This window comes from Biomphalaria glabrata, chromosome 5 (assembly GCF_947242115.1).
Source record: "Biomphalaria glabrata chromosome 5, xgBioGlab47.1, whole genome shotgun sequence".
Taxonomy (NCBI): Eukaryota; Metazoa; Mollusca; class Gastropoda; family Planorbidae; genus Biomphalaria; species Biomphalaria glabrata.
In genome coordinates, this window is record NC_074715.1 from 21,429,729 (window position 1) to 21,452,758 (window position 23,030).

Genomic DNA, 23,030 nt, shown 5'->3' on the forward strand with positions numbered 1-23,030 from the left:
TGTCTAGACCAAATAAACCATACACAAAATTATGAAAAGTTCTCAAAGTTCAATTTTTCTTTTTCAGCTAAGTTGAATTTTTTTTTATTTACATTTAGCTAACTACTTTATTTTTAGCTTAAACTTACCTATAGTTTATTTTTTTAGATTTAGTTAAGTTCCCATCATTAATGAAATATATTAGTTATAAACTGGAAGATTGAGTAAAAAAAAAAAAGGTCATGCTAGTAGAGGTGTGTCATGTACCCCAGCCCCAGGTAAGCAAACCTCATAAGATATGACCTCTAGACAATGTCAACAAGTTGTCTTAATGTGGTCAACTGTTTTTCTATAAACTCAATGTGATGGACTAAACAGCTAGACAGGTAGCTACTACAGTTTTTTTTACTTTTTACAAGTAACTATCCAGTCAACTATATTGGAGTGATCCCAATATGGCTGGATAGATATTTGGCTGGTAGATATCTGGTGCAATCTGACCAAGTTGCAGTGAGAAGGCCATGCAAAAGAAAAAGACTTCATTGAAAAATGAGTTCTCTCAAACAAGCCAAATCCCTTCAAACTAAAAGAGTGGTATGTTACCACTGTCTCTAATGTTCTACCAAAGGTTTATCTTAGCACTCTCTAATGTTCTACCAAAGGTTTATTTATCTTAGCACTCTCTAATGTTCTACCAAACGTTTATTTATCTTAGCACTCTCTAATGTTCTACCAAACGTTTATCTTACCTTTTTCTATAATGTTCTTCCAAAGGTCTTCAATGAGTGCAGCATCATACAAACTAGCACAATGGACAATGGCCAGCTTTACATCAAACAGATCAAATCTGTCAGCAAAATCTTCATACAGCTAGGAAGAGATACAACAAAAAAATAATCTTTAACAAATGCTGTCACAGAGAGAAAAACAGAGTAAAACAAAAAATCTTATGAAATACTTACAAACTTTTAGTGACTAGACAAATTACTGATATATATATACTGATATATGTAATATCAAAACTTACTGATGTAATATCAAAACTAATTGATGTAATATCAAAACTTACTGATGTAATATCAAGCAGTTCAGAATCCAATTTATTTTTGGCAGCCTCAACATCAGCAGAGTTAACCAAATTACACAAACATTTATAAACTTGCATTTGTAGCCTTGCAACCTGAATTGTAATGTAAAACATTAGATGATCAAATAATAATAAAATCAGGGGGAGGGATGGTAACAGCTGATCTCTCAGACATCTTGGAAGCCCTGAATAGATTTTTACCAGTCTGAGGTATAGAAGCAGCCCTGACACAATAGTAGACAATTATTCAGTAGACACTGTGAGGGGACTACATTGAATATTGTTTCCCTATAAAGAATCACAATCAGTGCAGTACCAGAAAATGACTTAATGAGCTGAAATTTAATGATATCAATAATAATGATACTTTGAACTTTAAAAATAATTAAACTGAGAGTCAAGAAGATTTAAAACAAAACAAGATAACAAATGAAGTTTGTTTTCAAACTTGTAGGTGGGTCTCTTGTTTGGTAAGCAATGCAAAAGTAAACATTTTCAGTAGACCATAAGTAGCTAACAAACCTTATAAACATTATACAAACAAGAAAAACAAACAAAAAATGCCTTTGAAAGAGACAATACCTCCTTTATAAATCTTACATTATTTTGCTCTTAAAAACTAATTATGTTGTTTTTTTTACCCTGCCCTTACAGCCCCAAGAGATAAAAATCCTATCCTGGTTAAGCGAATGTAAAAATCTATTCGACTTATAATATTCTAATGATAGGCCTTTAGATCTAGACTTAGAAGAATATGTTAATGAGCATTAATTTATTCAACTATTTAATGAATATGGCTTACATGTAAAATAGCGAAGACGTATAGTCTGTTTAAGATAAGTATTTTCTATCCTCAAGCTAAATTAAAATATTTTTTTTATACTTTGAAAAATTTAAATGGTCAAACTAAAGTTTCCCCAGTGTGTCCAACAAGCTAGCAATTCTTTTCCTAATGTTATACATCAACCATCAAGAAACATGTCCACCTATGAAGTTCCAGGTTCAGCCAACTCTGAACATGTGACTTCAAATAGTGTATTGTCAAAAAATAGTATTTCATCTTCCCTTGTGCTAAATTTTTAAGTATTGTTTTATACTTTAATGGTTTGCAGTGTTCAGAAATTCAAAGAATATATGTTGGACAATTTTTAGAATGCCACAAATATGGTGAAATCAGATTTTCCAGTTATTTTAGTTTTTGATATCTAGATCTGCCAAGACACAAAAATAACAGCAGCTTTTCCTTTTCAAGGTCACTAAAAAAAAAAAAGGCATTAATATTAGAAAAGGAAGATAATCCAATAAATACTAGGAATTACTCTATATATCCCTGAAACAACAATTACAAAAAAACAACAGCACTCAACTAGTCAAAGAAATTATTCACTCATTAACTTCAGGACATTAGAAAACTAAACTTGTCAGAGAGAAGCTAAAGAAATGATTCACCAATTAACCTCAAGACATTAGAGGACTTAACTTGTCAGAGAGAAGCCTAAGAAATGATTCACTTATTTACTTTAGGACATTAGAAGTACAAAAAAATGCTATAATATTATCCACACAGATCTCTTTAATTTTTCTTCACGTTGTATCTTTACCTCCATCTTCTCTTCTAGCTCATGGAGAAATTCTCCAGCTGCTGAGGTTCCAAGTCTTGAAGTAGAGCTCTTTGCTGATATGACTGCCCTAGACAAGTAGTCCAGTCTCTTGTTCAGGTTGATGTTTGACCTATGAAAACATGAATATTTGAGGGAGGAATTAGTCAAAGGTAACAGAAATTTTATAATGACATGGATATTTTATGATATCATGGATACTATAATGAGACATTTTTCTTTACAAACTTCTTCATAAAGATTGTTTTAAGTCAGATACATCAAACATATTACAAAGGTAAAACAATAAACTGTGAATAATAAATTGTAAAAATAATGACAATAAGAAATTATTATGTGTATTAAATTTTCTAAATAAATATAAAAATGAAAAATTACCACTCTAGAGTTAACAAAATAAAATATAGATGGTATAGAAATTTATTTCATCAAAATGTACATAATACATACTATAGAAACCTATTTCATTAAAATGTACACAGTAGATAGTATAGAAACCTATTACATCAAAATATACACAGAAAGAAAATTATTTCATTAAAATGTAGACAATAGATAGTATAGAAAATTATTTCATTAAAATCTAGACAATTGAAAGTATCTTATTTCATACCCATGTCGTTCAGCCAGCTGGGCAAGAATGCGTGTAGCTGCCTGAAAATTTTCTGTTTTCTCATAATATTTCCACAGTAAGTCTAAGGCTACAGAGTTGTCGGTCTGTAAGTTGACCTTGCGACGTAAATAGGGCTCTAAGTAAGGTGTGCTTATCTAAGAAATAGACGTAAATAGGGCTGTAAGAACATTGTGCCTAAATAGCGCTCTAGGTAATGTGTGCTTATCTAAGAAATAAATGCAAATAGGGCTCTAGGTAATGTGCATTATCTAAGAAATACAGGGTTATTAGAGAAATTATACTCTGTTTATTGATAGAATAATCCTAATACATATATATCTAGATATCTACATAAACATTTTAAATTGTACATACAACAAAACAAACTTCATTTCAGAGATTTTTAAAAAATTTACTCAATTTTCTTTTATAATACCTCTAATAATTTTTCTGCATGATTTTTTGTAAAGAACCAATCATATAATGCTGAATGAAACAAGGGGTCATCACTCCTGAGTGCTATCTGGAATACCTGTTCCCACTAGGGGGTTCAAACAAATTGAATTATACATGTGAGAATTAAAGACAAACAGAAAATAAGAAAAAATAACAAAAATGCATGATTTAAAAAAAAAAAAAAAACTACTTCAATATAATTAAATTAAATAAATTATACTTAGTTCAAGTTCAGTTAAAAAAAAAAAACTTCACTGGACTTTTGATGATATGAATGAAGGGCTGGTAAAGGAAGTTCTTGCATCTAAAGTGTTACATTCAATTTGAAAAGTACACAAGAAAAAAGAGAGAATGTATAAGAGTAGTTGAGAGTATCTAGAGACTAGTGTTGAAATAAGAAAAGAAATTTGAGTTGAAAATGTAAGCAATAATAAGATGTACTAATAAAACTTGTTATTTTGGACTCTATTGGGCTTCAGATAAAGTTTAGAACTTACTATACAATCATAACACTATTATAGGTTTGATTAAATAAAATGAAACTATAAGTAGTTGAAACTCAAAAAGTAATAATCTAGTGCACACACTGTCAGTATTGAAAGTTTATGTTGTGAGTTGAAGTAAAATAGTTCTAATCTCTTTACTATTGTTTTCAAAGATATAAAGGCATGCTTTATTCAATGTTAAAGGAATTGGTGGTGACACTGATGCTTCTTTATTTTTGTGTACCATCCTGAGAATGTGTTCACAGTATTTATCTATGTCTTATTATCTGACTATATTTGTCAATAACTATAAAGTCTTAAAGTATGACTTGTTTATTGAAATTATTATTATTGAATTATGACAAGTTTAAAAGAAAAGTTATTTAAATACAACAACAAAAACAATATGACAATAAGCTTTACTATGCAAAAGCATAAATCAAAAGCTTTTTTTTTTATATACTTAAAAGGAAAAAACCTAGTAATAATAATTCACCACTTTCATCTGCATGTTTAAAACACATTTCTAGCTGTTTTATTTCTTCTTATTCACTTTTTTTAGGGAAAATTTTTGAAACTTTTTTTTTAAATTAAAGACAACACAGACTTTTATCTAGTTTTTATGCATGCTACAAAAAAATTCTAAAATGTTATTATAAAGGTAGGTAATCATTTTGGTAATTTTGTAGAAAATACAAGTCAATATGTAATATGATATGCTTATGGGAAAACAGCAGTTTTAACACAAGAGAGTGACAAAGTGCCTATTGTTATTTCTATTTCTAGGGGTAAAACTTTAAAGAGACATCCTGAGATAAGGTTTAAGTAAACATACATAGGTTTCTGCTTGTTGTGCATCCATCCTGGCAGAATCTACACTAGCTGGTGGCCCAGGCTGAAGGGGAACACCTGGTGCTTGTGGCAGACTGTTACTTGCAGACCAAAGATAGTTCAGAGTATCTGTGATACATTTATAGCACTCCATTCTGTAGAGTAAGAATCACAAATAGAGTCCCTCAGTGAGATGTGCTAGAATGTGTGTGCAGGGTAAGAAACAACTTACAATTATAAGGCACTGACTTAAATCTAGTTATGGAACTCAACTCTGTGTATGTAGGGGAAAGGATGGGGGGACTAGTCACACTAGTACTTTTATAGACAAAAAAGTATTATATGATAGACATAAAGCCGTAAGTAAAAAACTACCTGTCTCAATTGTAAACAAGTTGAATGCAACTAAAATACAATGACTATTTAAAATAAACCAAAAACTATCATGAGATCACAGTAATTAGAGAATATGTTATAGTTTATTAAAAGAGATTTTTAAAAATTCGAGAAAGAAAAAAAATAATTTATTAGTCGGATCAATGGTAGACAATACTAATTATTATGCTTACTCTGTTCAAGATCTCAACAGAAAATATGTAGCAACATCATAAGCCTATTAGACAAACATAATGTCCTTACTCCATACTAATATGGCTTTAGGAAATATACTACTAGGACTAATTGATTTTTTCAAAAGGTTTAGATAATAATGAGCAAAAAGAACAAGCCATAATAATAAATGGCTCTAAATCAACAACATTAACAGTAAACTCAGATGTACCTCATGGAACAGTCATAGGTCCACTTCTGTTTCTAATATACATAAATAAATAATATATTATATATAGAACAATAAAAACAATACAAGATACAGAAATTTTACAAAGAGAATTAGAAGAATTACAGAAATCATATTGGAGCATGTCTTTTCACTCAGAAAAATGTCAGTTATTAGGAGTAATAAAAAAACTAAAACAAATAAATACCGGTACCATTTATCTTATTCATGGTAAATCAGTTACACAGACTAAAAAAGGTTGTATAACAAATGAAAAACTGTAATGGAATCACCATAGTGATGAAACATATTAAAAAATAAAACAAAGCAAATAAGAACATAAAACTAAAATGTTATTTAACCTTGGTTAGGCCAATAATAGAATATGCATCTTCTATTTGGGACCCCTCAACTCAAGAAAACTAGGACAGACACAAACTAGAGCAGTGAGATTCATAACAAATAAATATTCACATTTGATTAGAGTAATACCATCAGTAAAGTCAATAAATTTAGAAACCCTTCAGGACAGAAGACTTAAAAGTATAGTAGCAATTATGCATGAAACATTAAAACATAATCTTCAAATACAAAAAAAAAACCAACAAATAAAATACTCAGACACAAAGATAAAGGCACATTCCTTGTTCCATATGCTAAGACAAATTTGTACAATTGCTCCTTCTTTCCTGACTAAGCAGAATTTAAGTAAAGCTTTTCCAGAAGCTCCTGGAAAATCCAAGAGACAAAAGGTTTTCCTACATGTTATATTTTTCCTGTCATACTAACTTCTTTTTGTGTTGTTTTTTTACTGCAGGCATCAAAAGTTGAATTTTTATTTTTGAGAAGTACAACTGTTCAAGTCAAATTAAGTGTTAGAATTCAAAATCTAAACAAAAAACACATTTAAAATAACTTCACAAGCATGATCTGATATGCCATTCAAACTAACCTCGATAAGTATGCCTGCATGCCTAGACTATCTTCTGGAGGTTCTCCATTTTGGTAAAAGTGGATGGCTAGTTGCTGGGGATCAGTTTTGCGAGCCTCATTCAATCCAATCTCCACAATGCCCAAGTAGTAGCGCATCTCAGCCAGTTGTGGACATATAGCACCCAGGTTGAGGGGCTGGTTGACACTCTTAAGAAGATGAAGGGCCTGCTGTAACTGCTGATATTTCTCCTGCTGGTTTTGATTCACTTTGGCTGCTTGAAGAAGTTCATTTGCCTAGAGGCAGAATAAAAAGAGTTATAACTTTAAAGTACAATTCTGAAATAGAGCTTAAAATCAATACTAAAGTTTTTTCACATTAAGCAGACTACTTTTAATACAATACAAATATGATATTCTTGAAAAACATGGCACACCAATTCCAAAGGTCTATGAAATACTCTGGCACACCATTACTAAATAAGGTGAGCAGATATTTGTGGAGTAAAAGTGGGACGTGTCAATCATGGGACCTAACAGGAACAGGCTTAGATTTTTCAAACATTGTTGCTTTCAACAGCTAAGACTTTATTACAATACATCAGAATGTACACAATGTACACACACACAATGTAGGCCTAAAATTTAAATAAATGCGGGCTTTCTGAAACATTTTCCAAGATAGATCATCTTTCTGTAATATCCATCAAAGCATTAACCCATTGAATAGGCCACTTCTCTCTCTAAAATAGCTGGCACAGTTTACTTCACTTTTTCTAGCCACCTCGCCCAGTCAATTTATGAAAAGCATGATAGCTCAAAGTGGGACTGTCACGACTACTAACCCGGTCACCTTATTATTAAATGTCCATTAAGTACTCCAATGTATTTCAATCTAATGTTACATATAGTGACAAAGTTTTTGCATTGTATCATTTTTTGTTAATCAATGATAACTAAATTTTGCTTAAATATTATTTAAAATATCTGTTTATGATATTTACTAATTTAAGTAGTCTAGTATTTTATTATCCAAATTTTAGGTTGTGCCTGGGTATTAAACATTTACAGTCTATCTGGTTTATATGACCAAATTGGGACTCGATCCTAATAAAACATGCTGGTTCAACTGCACAGATATATTATGTTACATGATAGACACTTTTATTTCTAACTTACAGTGCTGAAATGTCAAGACGTTTGTTGTGCATCTGACACTATTTCGGTGAAACCATTTATAAGACACCTCCATGTGAAACAATACATTTTAAAATAAATCTTTTATTTCCATTGCTGTTGAAGAGTATATTAAGTTATTTGATTCTTTTCACAACTGACCTAGAACACAATCATCCCAAATATTTAAACATTCTTAAGTAAATGTCTCACCCATCTATGAACTGACTCATTGCCTTACAACATGAAATAGTAGTGCCAAAATCGATTTCAATGGATGTTCTGCATTTCAAGCAACAATTGCAGAGTCACAATTTTCATAAGGTTAAATATTGAAACAGCTATAGATCAATACAAATGAATTCTACACTGAAGTTTCACATATTTATCAACAATTAGACTTTCAAACAGCATAAATTAAACCTAATTTTGGTTCAAATAAGCAATAAGATTTGTTTCAGTTCAATAGTATTCAACTATATGTCTATACAGCTACAGCTATAATTGCATAGATAAATATCAATGTTTCTATCTTAATTAAAAAAGATGATGTTTGAGAATGTATATTGATTGATAATAAGATTGTATAATAAGTTTGATTATGAAAGAGGTCTCAACATTGGGGCAAAAACTATTAATCCTGTCACCTTTGAACAAGTGGCGTCATCAGAGCTGTACAGAGTAGGACACACTTGTCGCAGCTTATCACTGATAGCATCTATGGTTGCATTGTCATCAAGGTATCGGCTGATCAGACAATTGATTAAAGTATTACATAACTGGAATAATAGAAATTCATAACAATTAAAAAAAATAATGAAACCAAAAATTTTAGAGAAGCTTAAGATGAAGACATAAAATATTGCCAGAAAAAAAAAGTCTGTTACGTACATCTTTACCATTAATAACCAAAGTTTTGAAGCTAATGTTACGAAGCTGACTTTGCATATCCTGAAAGAAATTTTTAAAAAAATATTTCATCAGCCAAAACATTTCAATCATGCGAGGAGAGATAGCCTAAACCTTAAGATTATCTATATAGGAAAGACATTATTATAGCCTAAACTTCATCATGTAGATAGGATAGATGGTATCATAGCCTAAACTTTAACATCATCTAGATAGGATAGATGGTATCATAGCCTAAACTTTAACATCATCTAGATAGGAGAGACATTATCATAGCCTAAACTTTAACATCATCTAGATAGGAGAGACATTATCATAGCCTAAACATTGACATCATGTAGATGAGAGAGACACTATCATAGTTTAACATCAATTTTAAAGGCACCATTTTATGATTTACATTTAAGCACTTTCTGAAAAGAAAAAAAGGTGGTTAATCAAGTCTTTTTGCCCGAATCTTATGCAAAGGGCAAATAAGTAACATTTGAAAACAAAGTGGATAATAAGACTGTTAATAAACTACATGGCTTACGTCTGACAAAGTGGGAACCAGCAAATGAAACTGATGCTCAACTAACACTCTCCACAATCCAAGAACTTCTTCCAAACGATGCAGCAACTCCTGGACATGCTGCAGTGAGACTTTCTCCATTCTTTGGACATCAGCCTGCAATCTCTTCCTAGTGTGTTCATCCAGGCCACCATCATACCTTAAACTCCTGCCCACTGTCAAGCTAAAAGAAAAAAGGATTGAAGCTCATGCCCATTAAGTTGTGCCAATAACAACTCACAAGTATCTAGCACAGAGCAAAAGGGAGAAGGTTTAGGAGAAAGCAACACAGGCCTTTCTTTAATCACTTCCCAAAGAGCAGTGTAAAACAAACAAAGACAGAATGAGGTGATTAAATAGTTTTGCAAAGTTTTCACTATCATCCATAGGATTCTATTACATATACTACACAGTTCCTATTCATTCAAAGCAATTTAATGTTAACTTTTTTTCTGACATCAAAGTCAAGCGAACAAAAGGAAGTTGTCAACTGAACTTACATGTCCACCTGTGAGTCATGTTCAAACTTTGCATTGAAGTCCACAAAATCAGACAAATCCCTAACAAGCTCAAGAGCCATACTGAGGTCATCCAGGGAAAAATTACTGGTCCACTGTCATGTACAAGACAAGGAAAGATTGAGATGTGGCACATACATAAATTAACTGGTCTACATTTTAATGAAAGTACCAAACTAATAAAGCACACATCCTACAAACCAAATAAACACACAATAGGAAGATCAGAAATATTTTAAGTAGAAAAAAAATATTTTCTCAAACATGGTCAAAAGAAATTTTGGTAAATTTGTGTGTGTTAACATATTAAAAACTGCCCAAGCAACTTGAATTGTCTACTTCATTTTTTTTTAAATCTTCTAGATTTAGATCAAAATTTACATATCTACAGTTAAATAATTAGGATTATTCTTAGAAAATTAATTGAATTCCCTAGTCTCTCAATTAGAAAACATGCACCAAAAGATTGCTAGCGCATATTTACAAATACAATAGGGTGTGAACATTATTATTATTATAGAAAATTGTTCTTATGACCATTGTAACTAGTCCTACAATTCAAATAATATTTGAACTAAAGCTCATTTGAAATGTCTCTAAAATCTAATACAAAAAAAAAAAAGATCAAACAAAACAAATTTAATCTTAACAATAAAACCAAATTTGAAAAATTATTTTTTGACAAATATATCTTCTCATTAACTGAGTCTTCTTAATTTTATCTTGTTCCTTCTGATAACAACATCAACACTATACGAATGCACATAGACCATTTCTAACTCGTTTATAGCTAATAATAAAAGGAAAGTTCACACTTTCTATGATGTGATGTAATAGTGATTTATTTCTTCATGTCTTTGTCAATATAAGTTCTCATTTAGTGCTATATTTTGTCATCACTCTAATAATAAACCTTGTTTACTAATTAATAACTAAAAATATTTGTCACCCTAAAAAAAAACACAAGTAAACTAGTCACATATCAATAAATTATTTACAAAAATTAATATTCTATTAATCTGACTAGCCTCAAAGTTACAACCCACAGGTCCATTTTTAATTTAGATTGACGATTTACCAAATTGCATTAGTTCAGGAACAAAAGTCAGATTATTTGCAGACAATTGCATAATATATAGAAAAATAAAAACAACACAAAATAATGAAATATTACAAAGAGAATTAGATGAATTACAGAATAGAGAATCACATTGGTGCATGACTTTCCACTGTTATTAAGAGTAACAAAAAAGCTAAAACAAATAAAGACTACTTATTTTATTCATGATAAAGCAGTTACACAGACTAAAAACTCAAAATGTCTAGGTGTAATAAGAAATTAAAAGCTATCATGGAATCCCCATAAAGATGAAATTATTTTAAAAATCAAGCAAAACATTAGGGTTTATGAAAAGAAATTAGTATCATAAAACAAAAATGCTTATAACCTTATTTAGGCCAATATTAGAATATGCATCCTTCAACTCAAGAAAATATAAAGAAACTAGAACAAATACAAAATAAACAAATGAATATTCAAATTTGATTAGAGTAACACCATTAGTAAAATCACTAAACTTAGAGACACTTCAGCACAGAAGAATAACAAAGTAAAGTAGCTATAATACATAAAACACTGAACCTTAATTTACATATAGAAAAACAAAACCTAATGAAATACTCAGAAAGACACAAAGATAGAGGCACATTACTTATTCCATACACTAGAAGAAATTCATACCAGTGCTCCTTCTTCCCTTGTACCATTTGAGAATAATACACCAACAACCCACTAGCCCATTAGTATATGGTCCACACAATGCCTCATAGCTACAATTATATTATGAAACACACAATGCCTCACAGCTACAGCCCACTAGTATATGGGCCACACAATGCCTCACAGCCACAACCCACTAGTCCAGTAGTATATGAACCACACAATGCCTCACAGCTACAGCCCACCAGTCCAGTAGTATATGGGTCACACAATGCCTCACAGCCACAACGCACTAGTCAAATAATATATGGGCCACACAATGCCTCACAGCTACAGCCCACTAGTCAAGTAGTATATGGGCCACACAATGCCTCAGTCACAACCCTCTAGTCCAGTAGTATATGGGCCACACAATGCCTCATAGCTACAATTATATCATGAACCACACAATGCCTCACAGCCCACTAGTCCAGTAGTATATAGGCCACACAATGCCTCAGAGCATGTAAAAATAACCTAAAGGAGACTCACATAAGTAACTGAACCATGTTTCTGAGTGGAAATAAATGGCACACAGGCTGGCATTTCCCAGAAAGGACGAAGTATTCTGGCCAAGTAAATATAGATGGCATTGTGTTTTCCAGAGAAGATGACTTCCTGTGTTGGACTTGGTGTTCCAGTCAAGGAGAGTTGTGAGACTGGTCCAGATGGGGTAGACATATGCAGTGGAGCCATATCTGAAATACATAATGTTCAGAGTGGGTTTAATGACTGATAAACTAGAGACATTTCAATATAGGATGTAAGCAATAGAGAGAGTCAAATGAGGTTTATCCATTTCTCTAAACAATCAGAAAAATAAAAGTATTGATTCAAGCTATTATTTTTATCTTTAAGTAAGCTACTCAAAATTATGAAATTCATATCTCAAAAAATAATTTAGTATCAAGCTTGTGCCCTAGCGTTTATTATATTTGTTTTCCTTATTACTTACAACATTATTTCGATGGAAAACTATAATATATATGAGATAGATTGTTCCAGCTTTTACCTTTCAAGAAAATAAGTGGCCAGGCCTCACTATTCTGATTTTTATTATATTTTTTTAAAATAAAGAAAAGAAAGGTGCACTTACTTGGCATTGGAGAACCTGGCATCATAGGCACACCTCCAGGACTGAACAGAACTGTATTGGACATATGCATTGGAGCACCTGTTAGGTATATATAATATTGCATTAACAACACTGTAAGCTATTAATTATTTATATATTAAGTTCTTGTTGATTTATGTTTCTTTGTATTATGTTGATACCTCTTCTGGTATTAGAATGTTTGTTGAATATTAATTTAATATCTTTCTTCACGCCAAATTTGTTGTTGCGTATGTCTACTAGAATTACTGAGTAATATCACCAGAACATATAGATTCAGAAATGAACACATTAGCAGACAATATTTTAATTATGATAAATAAACAGTTCACAATAAATTGGCAACTTCAGCCATCAATGAATCACAAGTACTACTTCATAAAAATCAATCATATTATCCAATGAAAGATATCAAATACACAACTAGTAAGATTATCTACTCTACAGGCAAAATACCTCTGACTTCTTCTCAATTCATGGCGTAGACTAACGTCTGACCAAGTGGTCAATTCCCAAAACAAGACTTCTTACCCACAATTAAACTGTGGATTCATGTTTCTCATGTGAAACACAAATATAAAGTGTACTCTGTGCTTCCCAACTATATTCATGTCACTGGCTATCAAAAAATGATGTGACAAACACACCAATAATACTTAATAAATAGCCATTTCAAGATTCATAAGTACAAAGTTGTTTCAAAAAAAAATTGGTTTAGGTAAAAATATGTGAAAATATCAACAATGCTAGGGCATACAAGCATATAATTAATCAACTGAAATCTAAGATACAAATGAGATATTCCTAAACTTGACTTTGTGTTAGTATCAAAATATAACAATGTTTAGTGCTACACTTTGCAGCACACACTTAAAGAAGGGCAGGACTAATTGGAACAAAATTACATTGAGCTCTGAGTAAACTAAAAATAGTTTGAGAAAACAAATGTGGATGCTTCTAGAAGGTGCTAGTGATGATAATACGAAAAGGGGAATTCATTAAGTTTCTGATTACATTTACTCATTGCCTTCAACTGAATAGACACATTTTTATCAAAGTATTATTTTGAAGTAAATATTGTGTCTGACTGGATTCTACATCGAGTTCTGATAAAAAATCTAGTCAATTTATTTGCTGCATTCCTGTTTTACTTATAAATTTGCAACACATTAGGGGCCAAACAATCAAATAAGGTTAGTTATATCTAAATAATTTAGATCATGAAACTATTTTATGAAGATTCAAATTAATTTTAGGATTTGTTCAAATATATAGCATCTTACCAAAACTTGGTCCATCCCACTGATTCAGCAGGTATTGCTAAACCAGTAAATAAATATATTAATGTGTCTTTTTAAAGTGTTATCTCCATTTTTTTAAAAAATGTCACTGGCTAGTAGATTTTTGGAAAAACCATCTTCATATAGGATAGATAGATATAAGAAGACTACAGTTCATACCAGCAGCAAAAGAAGTACTGCCAAGTGGTGCAGGTCGTAGTCCTACAAGGTTGTACTGAGCCTCCCCACCATACATAAAGAAGGCCATCCTGGCCCAGTCAGACACCTAGGAAAAACATTGTCTGTCAATAAACAAATGATGTCCACAACTTAAATTAGAATCAATGTAAATTGAAAACAAAAACAAAAAAAGATAATGTCATGTTTGTTTTCTTTGCTACCTATCTATGCTACAGGATTTCATTCCTGCTCTAAAATAGTAATATTCAATGTGTACAACTGAAATAAAGTGTATTATATAGATGTATGTGTGTCAATGTTATAGCTCAAACCAGAAATCAGACAGAGCATAAAGTCGCTTCACAAAGTGGAAAATGACAAAAGGAACTTGTAAATAGGCCAGTCATGTCCGATCTTTTCTTTATTTCTGGACTAGGCTGGCTGGTTCATGAAATGGCATAGGTAAATTGGCCAAAGTACAAATCTTTAGAATGATTTGATGTTTCTGCAATTCATTATAAATTATCAATCTCTATAAACACTATTAACAGCAAGATTTACTTCTTAAATTGTATTAAAGCATGTTGCTTCTGAACTTACAGCTATTTGTAGCCACTTGCAAGACTAATTGCATTTCATGTGGACTTAGCCTACTTTTCAGTGATTGCAATTTTTCTTACTAGCCCACAGAATCAAGAGTGAGTATTTTCTTACGCAAAATCCACACTTATAGAATACAAACGCTGGATACCATCATGTACAGTTCTTGTTTCTTAGGCTACCACAGCCTGTCAGCCACTAATATGCACATCTTCAACTTTTGCAGATGGTTATTTCAGACCTAAATTTTTCATGGTCTTTGCAACTTGAGCATGCAAACTATATAGGCTAGTGACATCTTCCAGATTTCTTTGTCATAAAGAAGCCTCCAGATAATTTTCTCTATGTTTCATTATTTACTCCACACAAATAGTCCTACTACATGGCATTCTTGAATATGCACATAATATTTTAACCAGAGAATTGTGCATTCCTACTACATGGCATTCTTGAATCTGCACATAATATTTTAACCAGAGAATTGTGCATTCCTACTATATGACATTCTTGAATCTGCACATAATATTTTAACCAGAGAATTGTGCATTCCTAGTACATGGCATTCTTGAATCTGCACATAATATTTTAACCAGAGAATTGTGGCCACTTTGCTAAAAATCTCACCTAAGTACAATACCAACTGATATTTTAAGGCTATATCTCTCAGCCACAATGTGAAATGGTCAGCCTATATGGTTAAGTAGCCAAACATCAGACTTTGGTCATAACATGTACAATGATACTAACAACTGCTATAATCTTGTTAAACCTAAATGTATTGGTGTAATCTTATGAATCTAAATGTACTATTTCAATGTTCCAAACTTACTTGTTGATCAGCTGGTGACCGTGAACAGGCCAAAACTAAAGTTGTTGCACAGGCTTGTTCAATCTATAGGAAAACATTTTTAAAACTTTTTTTAACTGTATATAAATAGCATTATGTTAGAAGCATGCAAAAAAAGATTAGTTGAATAGTTTTCAATAGTCCTAATATAATAACAGTATTTACTAAACTAGGGGAAAATCACTTAGTAGTCATCATTAAAATCAAATTACAGTAAAAACAGATGAACAATGTCATATATCATTCTGTGATGTTATTCATTATTTACACGTCAGCTTCATAAAAATATAGTGAAACAAAACTACGATAAAGAAAAAAATTTGTGAAATTTATCTGCCGACTGAAAAGTGCTCAGTTTTTACATGTACACAATAAATAGTAACGTATATTTTTTTTCATCCACCACAAGTAGGAGAATTAGAGAAAGGTGTGAGAGATATGCAATGGCTGGATATCCTACTTAAATCTAGCTAATAACAATTGGTCAATATTCTGACCCATAAAACAAACAAACTTTATTTCTGTACACATTAGTACATTAGATCTACAAAGGAAACTTTCCTTAAACCACAGTTCTTATCATAGCCTAAGATAAATTAACAGAATAACTCACTCTGTGAAGCCTAAAGAATGCTTTCACTTGCTCCGCATCAGGCCCACCACACTCTATTAACAGCCGACGAAGTTGCTCTAGAGGCCTCAGTTTCTGGAAAACATGAATCCCCTGAGCGCTAACTATGACAAATTTTCGAGGGGGCACAGCATGTTGAGTAACAACACAAGGTGGATCTGGCCGTGGCCTGGGGCCAGGAGCATTGGTTGGGCTAATTCCTGTGTTTGAGGACATTGTGATCTCCTCAATGGCCCATGTTTTACCTTCAATAGGGACAGTGTCCTGCAACATAACATTATTTTTGCATCTTTCAATTCAATATATACAACTTCAATATGTTTTTTTATAAATGAGTTATCTTAAATTATCTTGCACAATTTTTTTCTTTAATAAATCTTTTAAAGCCCATCTTTTTTTTTTCCCACCCATTAACCAACCAGCTACTTTATATATATATATATATATATATATATATATATATATAAAGAACATTAAATGTAAAAACTTTATCAAGCTTAGATTAAAAACATATTCTATGATAAAAGTAAAAGAAGAGTTAATAACAAAAAAAAAAACAACTAAAAACAAAAGAGACATACATAAGCTTCCATTAATTGTTTAGAGAAAGGAAAACAGTCTGGGCTGATAGCCCAGAGAAGATCATTGTCTTTATTCTGGCCTGACACAAGGAGAAGTGTACCTGGAGAAAAGCAAAAGTTGACATCAATAATCTCAATACAGATTTATAGTTTGCTACTACTATAAGCATCAATCACCTACCACTGTTATAAAAAGCTGTGTGAACAAGAGTTGGACGCTGTGGGGCAGATGTTGCAGAGAATCCAGGAGGCAACCTGACATGAACCAAAGACAGCATGCTTGGCCGTCGATGTACTTGTTTGAAAGGAATGGTGGTAAAATACAGCCGAACACCTGATGAAAGATTGTATATGTATTCAATAGTTTAACAAAAAAGAAAAAGAAGAAAATAAATTTCCAAAATTTTAAATTCATCAAATAAATTTATTTTATATATTAATATATAATGTGTGCCAATGTTGAAAACTGTAAATAATAAATTATGCCTGCATTACCATAAATATGCCTAAGAGTGTGTTACCTGAGTCAGTAACAGCGACCAGCTGAATAGCTTCTGACTCGTTCTCTGTCACAGCTGATATGTACACAATAGACTTGAAACTTGTGGTCTCAATAGTTCTGTAATAGATGAACAGACATTTTTTTTAAATTAAAATTGTTGTAAAATTTAACAGGAGGTAATTTAATTGGTAGAATTACACATAGGCTTGTACAGTCAGACCTCAAAGGATCAATTAAGTTTGTTCCATATAAATAATGTTATATATAATAATTTGCATGTCAATTCTACCTAATTTGAATAATGTGCTTGTAAGTTAACAAAAGAAAAAAAAAATCTTGATGGGACTGACTGAAGCATTATTAATTTGCTGCTAACAGGACAAAATAACTACATAATACAAGATGACTGGGAAAAATATGGGGTGGGATTAAGTCAGTACTTTAGGAGATGTGGAGAATTGAATATTTTCTTTATTAACAATGGTACTACCATAAGTACCATAAGTAAGTTGTATAAAACAATCAGTTCTGAAAAAATGAAAAGATGCATGAGACTTAAATATTGAAAGGCTGTAAATACAGTATACTAGAATAGTACAGTTAGTTCTAGAACCAATAAAAAACATTTTGTATTAAAATTACTTCACAAATTAGTTTGGACTTCTAAAACCAATTAGATCTTTTTTTTTTTTTTTTTGAAATCTTAGAAAGTGTTCAATGTCCTCTGCCATTTTTTTTTTTTACTTTTACCTGCAATGTAGTTTTAAAGAAGGTCTTACACTAATAAATACTTTTTAAAATGATCTTGTTTAAAACAAATACTAAGAAGACGATAAGAAGATATATCTGAATTCTGAATTATCGCAATTTTAGAGTTAAGCTATGTTTTGAATTTATTTTTTTTAAACTCAAGCTTGTAGTTTTTTCTATGTACAGCAATTAATGAAGTTTAATTATTAAATTTGTTTTTTAAATCAACTCTTAATTCAAAGGGTTTTTGCAATATGATTCTTGAAATCTATTTTGCAAGGTTAGTTTTTTTTTTCTTTAATTTTAACATATTTTTAAAATACAAAGTATCTTAAAATGTATAGTTTGATAATGTTTAAAGAGAAATTTATTCTTAGACAAAAAAATGTTTTCTCAAGACAAAAGAAAATATAATTATAAAAACAAAAAAGACTAACTTGGCAATGTTGGCAGCCATGCTTAATATAGTGGCTTGTGAAATAGAAACAACTCTACTCATACTATTACACTTTTCACCGAGATCAAAAACCTGAAATGATAGATATTTGTAAATATAATAATGATAGATACTTGCAAATATTACAATGCTATAGCATCATTCAAATGTTCTTTTTACAAAAAAAGTATTACAGTCCAATGTCCTATAGTTTATTTTGACTTGTAAGAAATTTTTGTTATTTATCTAATGTGATAATCATAATGCAAAATAAAGTTTACACAAAGACTTTTTAGCTCACATGCAAATAAAGTAACATTGCCACTAGTACATCTCAAACAATTCTAAACTTTTTTTATTTACTCATCCCCAGTTGCTTGTAAAATTGGAGAGAATAAAACTGAGCCCTATTATGAAAAAAGGGGAATGTATTTAAATTTTAAAACTAATTTGAACTTTCAGAATAAAACTGAGCCCTATTATGAAAAAAGGGGAATGTATTTAAATTTTAAAACTAATTTGAACTTTCAATAACAATCTCCAACAAAAATATAATCAAGTGTGGTAGAGCTCAAAATTGCAAACTGTTATTTGTTTTAATGAAAACTATGTTTATGTATTTTTAAACCATATCTCACCTGTATGGTCCCTTTTTGAGTACGTGTGTACAATATGCCTCTTGTGTTGTCAATGCTGATTTGTACAATAGGATCTGAAAATGTAAAAGTTAACATTGAAAGATAAAGTTTACAAATTATCCCTTAACAAGGTTTATTTTTGTAAGTCTCTGAGAGGAAATACTGAACAAAAAATGTTAAAGGGACAAAACAAATTATGATCCAAGAGTCAATAATGGCAACATTGGAAATTCTTGCTTTATAAAAAATGATTTTAAATCCTTTCTGGCAAGTAAATATCAAATAATTAGGATATGTCAAGCACCTGTTGCAAAGGTAAGAGAGGGGAAATTTAAGAGATGCAGTCCAGAAAATAAAATACAAAAATATTATGGTAACTTCCAGAAACATAAGATTGCTAGGTATCTATATAAATAGTGCAGGAATTATAGAAGTCAGAGTGTAATCGCAGCTGTAGTCAAAACTATATTCAGATCTTTCAAAAAATTATTTTTCAAACCTGCACCACATTATATTAAGGAACAAAGATGCTCATTTTAACATCTTGTTAAATATAACAAAAGACATTTCTTAAACTGCCATTGCCATTGAACAACTCTTGGCCATCCATTTAAACCTTAATTGGACTTATTTACATATAGGTACTACAATAGCTGAATTTCACACAAGTGATATTGGCTGCTTTTGGTCTTTGTGCTCCTCCAGTATATAGCTGCAAGCAAATAGATGTTTAAATTTTTTAAAGTCACTTACCATCTTCACTAAATGAAAAGTTGAGAAATGATGGGATAAGAAAAGACAAAGAACTGGTGGAGTGATTCACTTTTCGACATTTTCGACTAAACCAGCCATCTTCTGCCTGGAACAAATGAAAAGGCAATTTAAACTTACTTCTGGAAGTTTGATTCAAAATAAACAGCTTGACAGACAAAAAAAAGCATGAATGAAGATACATTCAAAAGAAAAATCCTTCTTACTTGATAGATCAGTTCATACAGACAGCCATCTTTTCCAGCCATAAAAACACGTCCATTATTTGATCCAACAATACTTGTGATATAAACACCATCAGTTGGTATTGAGAAAAGGGGATCTGGCAGAAGATGCATCTCACCACTCACATAATCACCACTGCCACCTAGTGGAGCACAGCACAATTGCAACTTAATAAAATGGTCATTTTTATATATCAATCCTAAGTTTAAATATGTAATTTGCATTTCCTTGTCTGTACTGGGATTCAAAAGAGAGTTTATTATTTAGTAGCCAAATATGTCAATAGTATAAAAAAATATGCTAATTTCTCTCTTAGTTAGTCAATAAGTGAGAAATTAAAATTATTTAATCAGATATAAATTAAAACTAGATTTTTAGATTCTATTAAATATTAAAGCTAAAAAACAATTTTTTAAAATATTGACATTAGCAAAATAGCATTAAAAAATAAATGGTATCATAATATTAATCATATGTTACATAATTCTTGTAAACATATTGTTATGTACTAGTTTAGAGAGTATGTTAGTTTCGGTAGATAAATATATTGTGTATTGTTTTTAGCAAAGTAGTGACATTGTAAGACAGACGAATGACGTAGTAGACTAGGGAAATGAAAAACAATATGGCGATAGTATGGAAGAAGGCTGTTACAGATGAGAGATAAAATAGCGACGTTTATGAAGACTAGACGGACTTCCCAGTTATAAATAAATGTGTCCTTTGCAACAGTAAACGTCTTTAACGGGTGTATTGTTAACCTGTAATGTTCTGTGGCTAAAGTGGAGTAAATAATGAAATAGAAGTGAAGTCATACAAGATATTAGCCCACAACAATATATAGATCATGAAATGAATACCATATTATGTTCTGTAAATTCTTATCTCTTCCTGTTTTGGTAATTGAGTTTTGAATATGACTTGCATGTCATAAATGGAAACTTATGGGGGGTGCTCAAGCTAATAAAGTGTATTTAGATGATTATCTGGATTGCACACTATTCTATCTGGGCCTGTGCTACTCAAGACATAAGAGAACATGGTTATTATGGAATTATGAAGGAGTCCAGAATTTGATGAATCCATGGTACATGTCCAGGGAGTTTCAGTCAATACATTTTGAAGAGCTGTGTTGATGGACTAGAATGAACAGAGACTAATCCCATCTAAATCAATAAGAACATTATTTTTTTTAAGCCATGTTCATTATCAGAAAAGAATAGTCATCATCACACTAAAAAATAAGGCTTCAAAAAGTTTCCCCAGTAACTTACCATCTACAGATTTGTAGAAACTGACACCTAACAGTACTATGTCAACTGGTGTTGTCAGACACAATAAGTACTGAATATGTGGTTGAAATATACCTGTGTGGAAACATCAATAAGATATAAATAATTATATGTATATTTCTATATATATATGTATTTTACAGTAAAGCTACAATAAATAATGAAAAACTGATGGAGGAAAAGAAAGCCCATTATACTAAAATACTTTCTTTGAATAAACTGTGCAAATCAATTTTTATAGCCTATATAATCTAAAGTAAATTTACACAACTTTACTATATTATATTAGCTTATTTATTTTGGTATTACGTATCAAAGACATATTAACATTATACTAAAAGTATGTTTAATCTTTTCTTTGTTTTTAACAATTTTAGCATCAAAACAATTATTCTTCAAAACAAAATATACACTGATAATTGTTCTTTTCAGATAAATTTTATTGACATGTAATTTTAAAATTATAAAAGCAGATAATAAAACATGAAAAATATAAAGAAACTAATTATGTCATATTTTTTATAGTGATAATTAACAAATATGTGTATACCTTGTTTATTAATCTTTTAAACATGCATTTTCCCCCTTTCTTTCAATAATTAACTTAATGTAATAAACATTTAAATTAAAATTATTTTTTAAGTATTAAAATTGTTATGTGATATAGAAGCACAAAAAAAAAACAAAAAAACTTGAGAGTATTTGGAGCCTTGAATACAGGTTAAGGAACCCAGGCAATAGTATAATATAACATGAATTTATAAAGTATAGTCAAAAGCACTCATTACTAACCCGGTTTAGGTTTTAAGAGAGCTGCACAGAGTATAGTTTCCCCAAGACCATCAAAATAAGCCAGATCAGAACTGAAATACCCATCAAAAGTACATTAATTAATTAGAAGAGATTTTTTACAATGCTGCATAAAAGATGAGTAATAAAATTATCATATATGAAACATCAAATTTTACCTATCTTCATATTTCCAAACAAAAATATCACTGTCCACAGTAAGCCAAGCTCGTTCTATCTCTGGAAACAAGCCCATCATACAGTTACACTGCATGCCTAATCTCAGAGTTAAAGACAATGCTAGAATGATGTATTAAATCCTCAATTAATTTTCTTAGCATACCGGTACTATAATACATAAAAAGTATTTCTATCAATTCTTCTTTGTTCTATGGTCATTGTAAGAGAAATAGTACTACTACTTCTTTCCATGGCCTAATTTTTTATTTATAAACCATACACACATATTTTCATGTTCATACGCGAGATAGTTGTCTACTTGTAAGTAACTCTGCACCATTTCACCCATGTGCAGCAGTGTAGAAGAGCTGCAGGCAGTAATGGTTATCTTGTTGTGCTGTGTTCAGAAGTGCATAGACATGTACTGCAATCTCTTCCAGCAGGTATTATAACATGTGGCTTCTTTTCTGTGTTTATATTTCCTATATATATGTATAACAATAAGTATATATATATATAGATAG

The 23,030-nt window shown here is 30.9% G+C and overlaps 1 protein-coding gene and 1 long non-coding RNA gene across 4 annotated transcripts in view; one reads left to right on the plus strand and one right to left on the minus strand.

The window, feature by feature from the left end:
• The window catches only part of LOC106068921 (nuclear pore complex protein Nup155-like), a 33,653-nt gene that overhangs the window by 4,440 nt on the left and 6,183 nt on the right, over positions 1-23,030 (minus strand). For all 3 annotated transcript variants that reach the window (XM_013228420.2, XM_056028894.1, XM_056028895.1), the window contains exons 4-29: positions 22,506-22,602; positions 22,330-22,400; positions 21,520-21,612; positions 20,227-20,387; positions 20,003-20,108; positions 19,250-19,323; positions 18,613-18,704; positions 17,445-17,542; positions 17,105-17,257; positions 16,924-17,024; positions 16,325-16,606; positions 15,694-15,756; positions 14,265-14,370; positions 12,787-12,864; positions 12,183-12,388; positions 9,914-10,026; positions 9,396-9,597; positions 8,846-8,905; positions 8,602-8,733; positions 6,801-7,075; positions 5,075-5,225; positions 3,735-3,839; positions 3,299-3,453; positions 2,668-2,797; positions 1,049-1,159; positions 729-849 (exon numbers count right to left, since the gene is read on the minus strand). In XM_013228420.2, coding sequence (XP_013083874.2) covers positions 729-849; positions 1,049-1,159; positions 2,668-2,797; positions 3,299-3,453; positions 3,735-3,839; positions 5,075-5,225; positions 6,801-7,075; positions 8,602-8,733; positions 8,846-8,905; positions 9,396-9,597; positions 9,914-10,026; positions 12,183-12,388; positions 12,787-12,864; positions 14,265-14,370; positions 15,694-15,756; positions 16,325-16,606; positions 16,924-17,024; positions 17,105-17,257; positions 17,445-17,542; positions 18,613-18,704; positions 19,250-19,323; positions 20,003-20,108; positions 20,227-20,387; positions 21,520-21,612; positions 22,330-22,400; positions 22,506-22,602 — 3,336 coding nt within the window. The remainder of the gene's footprint in view (positions 1-728; positions 850-1,048; positions 1,160-2,667; positions 2,798-3,298; positions 3,454-3,734; positions 3,840-5,074; positions 5,226-6,800; positions 7,076-8,601; positions 8,734-8,845; positions 8,906-9,395; positions 9,598-9,913; positions 10,027-12,182; positions 12,389-12,786; positions 12,865-14,264; positions 14,371-15,693; positions 15,757-16,324; positions 16,607-16,923; positions 17,025-17,104; positions 17,258-17,444; positions 17,543-18,612; positions 18,705-19,249; positions 19,324-20,002; positions 20,109-20,226; positions 20,388-21,519; positions 21,613-22,329; positions 22,401-22,505; positions 22,603-23,030) is intronic.
• LOC129926248 (uncharacterized) lies at positions 2,703-12,991 on the plus strand. Its single transcript, XR_008777875.1, has 3 exons — positions 2,703-2,837; positions 5,026-5,286; positions 12,768-12,991. It is a non-coding gene; the product is annotated as an uncharacterized LOC129926248 (long non-coding RNA).